The sequence below is a fragment of the Dufourea novaeangliae genome, unplaced genomic scaffold (assembly GCF_001272555.1).
Source record: "Dufourea novaeangliae isolate 0120121106 unplaced genomic scaffold, ASM127255v1 C1087028, whole genome shotgun sequence".
Classification (NCBI taxonomy): domain Eukaryota; kingdom Metazoa; phylum Arthropoda; class Insecta; order Hymenoptera; family Halictidae; genus Dufourea; species Dufourea novaeangliae.
In genome coordinates this window covers 1-1,291 of record NW_015377866.1, presented here as the reverse complement: position 1 = coordinate 1,291, position 1,291 = coordinate 1, and the positions used below count along the sequence as shown (strand labels likewise).

Genomic DNA, 1,291 nt, shown 5'->3' with positions numbered 1-1,291 from the left:
TTTTTTTTTTATTAATGATTTCCCGGATACATAAGGAATTCTACTCTTGTGGCAGTTTCAGTTCAGGGAAAATGTTTATTAAATGCAGAGTGAAATCGTCATCACGTGTATGACTCATGTTATAAGGCAAGGGGTTAAACCGATCTCCTGTCGGAGGATTCGATTTTTAATAGGGACATTTGTATGTGTCACCAGGATTGCAACAGGCGAGAGAGCTCCCCGGCCTTCAAAGCTGACGCGAGGACGCACTGGGAGAAGCCCGGTCACGACAGGAAGCTAGACGAGGCCTTGAAGAGGACGCACACCGACTCGTTGATAACTAAACTCAGCGACAGCGATCATCACTCGGACCAAGAGAAGATTCAACCTGTCGAGGAAATTCGTGCGCCCACGGAGAAACCAAAGGTGGCCGACGCAAGGAAACGAGGACGACCCAGAAAACCGACGAAGAGCCCGAAGGCTAGCCACCGTACGTCCGAGGAGAGTATCAAGAATGGGAAACCTCGCAGCAGAACGAGAGGTGTGGGCAGCCCGATGAAGAAGAAGCAACCGATCTCGAAGCCTACCATCGCTACCAGCGACGATGGCAGCGACGACAGATCCCCCCAGGGTGCTTCCAGCGATTCCGATAGCGATCGACCGGTCAGAGTGTCGCCCGTGGTCGCCCCGGTGAACGAGAAGAGACGGTCGCGTCTGAGCGGTTCTTCCAGCGAGGAAGAGACCACGCCGACCAGGAAGAATAATAGTGCCTCCGATGACGATACCTCGCGCTGGAGGAGGGTCTCCATTAAGAGGAACAAACTCGCGGACTCGCCGAAGAAACAGGAGAAGAAGAAGAGCCCGACTAAAGCGAAATCGAGGAGATCCAGTTCACGTGTAACCGCCGCTGGCTCGGATTCGGATAGCGAGTCCGAGGTGTCGGTGAGGAACAGTCATATCCAAGTCGCCAGGTAAGGAATTACACTTTTGTAGTATTCGATTAGATTTGTAAACAAACAGGTTAGATCGCCTCCGCTTCATTCTTAAATCTTCCAAATAAATAGTTACCTATATTATAATACTATCCATGAACCAGTTTCACAATCATTATCCATGTGGACAGGGTACCCCCCAGACCAAGATTGCCGCAAACGAGGACAACATCCCCAGAGAACTCGGACAGCGACAACAGTCCAGGTCCGAAGCTACAAGAAGAAGACGCAGGCAATGTGCAGGACAAGAAGAAGAGCGACACGCTCCGGAGGGTTTTCTCCACCTCGGTGGGCGGTGGAAAGGGTGGCGGAAAGGGCGG

At 51.8% G+C, this 1,291-nt stretch overlaps 1 protein-coding gene across 1 annotated transcript; it reads left to right on the top strand.

Annotated features, from left to right (window-relative positions):
* Positions 1 to 195: 195 nt before the first annotated feature.
* LOC107193246 (nucleolin 2-like) lies at positions 196 to 1,278 on the top strand (the record flags this gene model as incomplete). The annotated part of the gene is made up of 2 exons (XM_015582648.1): positions 196 to 950; positions 1,103 to 1,278. Coding segments are annotated over 2 exons (931 nt in total), but the record flags the coding sequence as incomplete, so codon positions are not given.
* Positions 1,279 to 1,291: the final 13 nt, after the last annotated feature.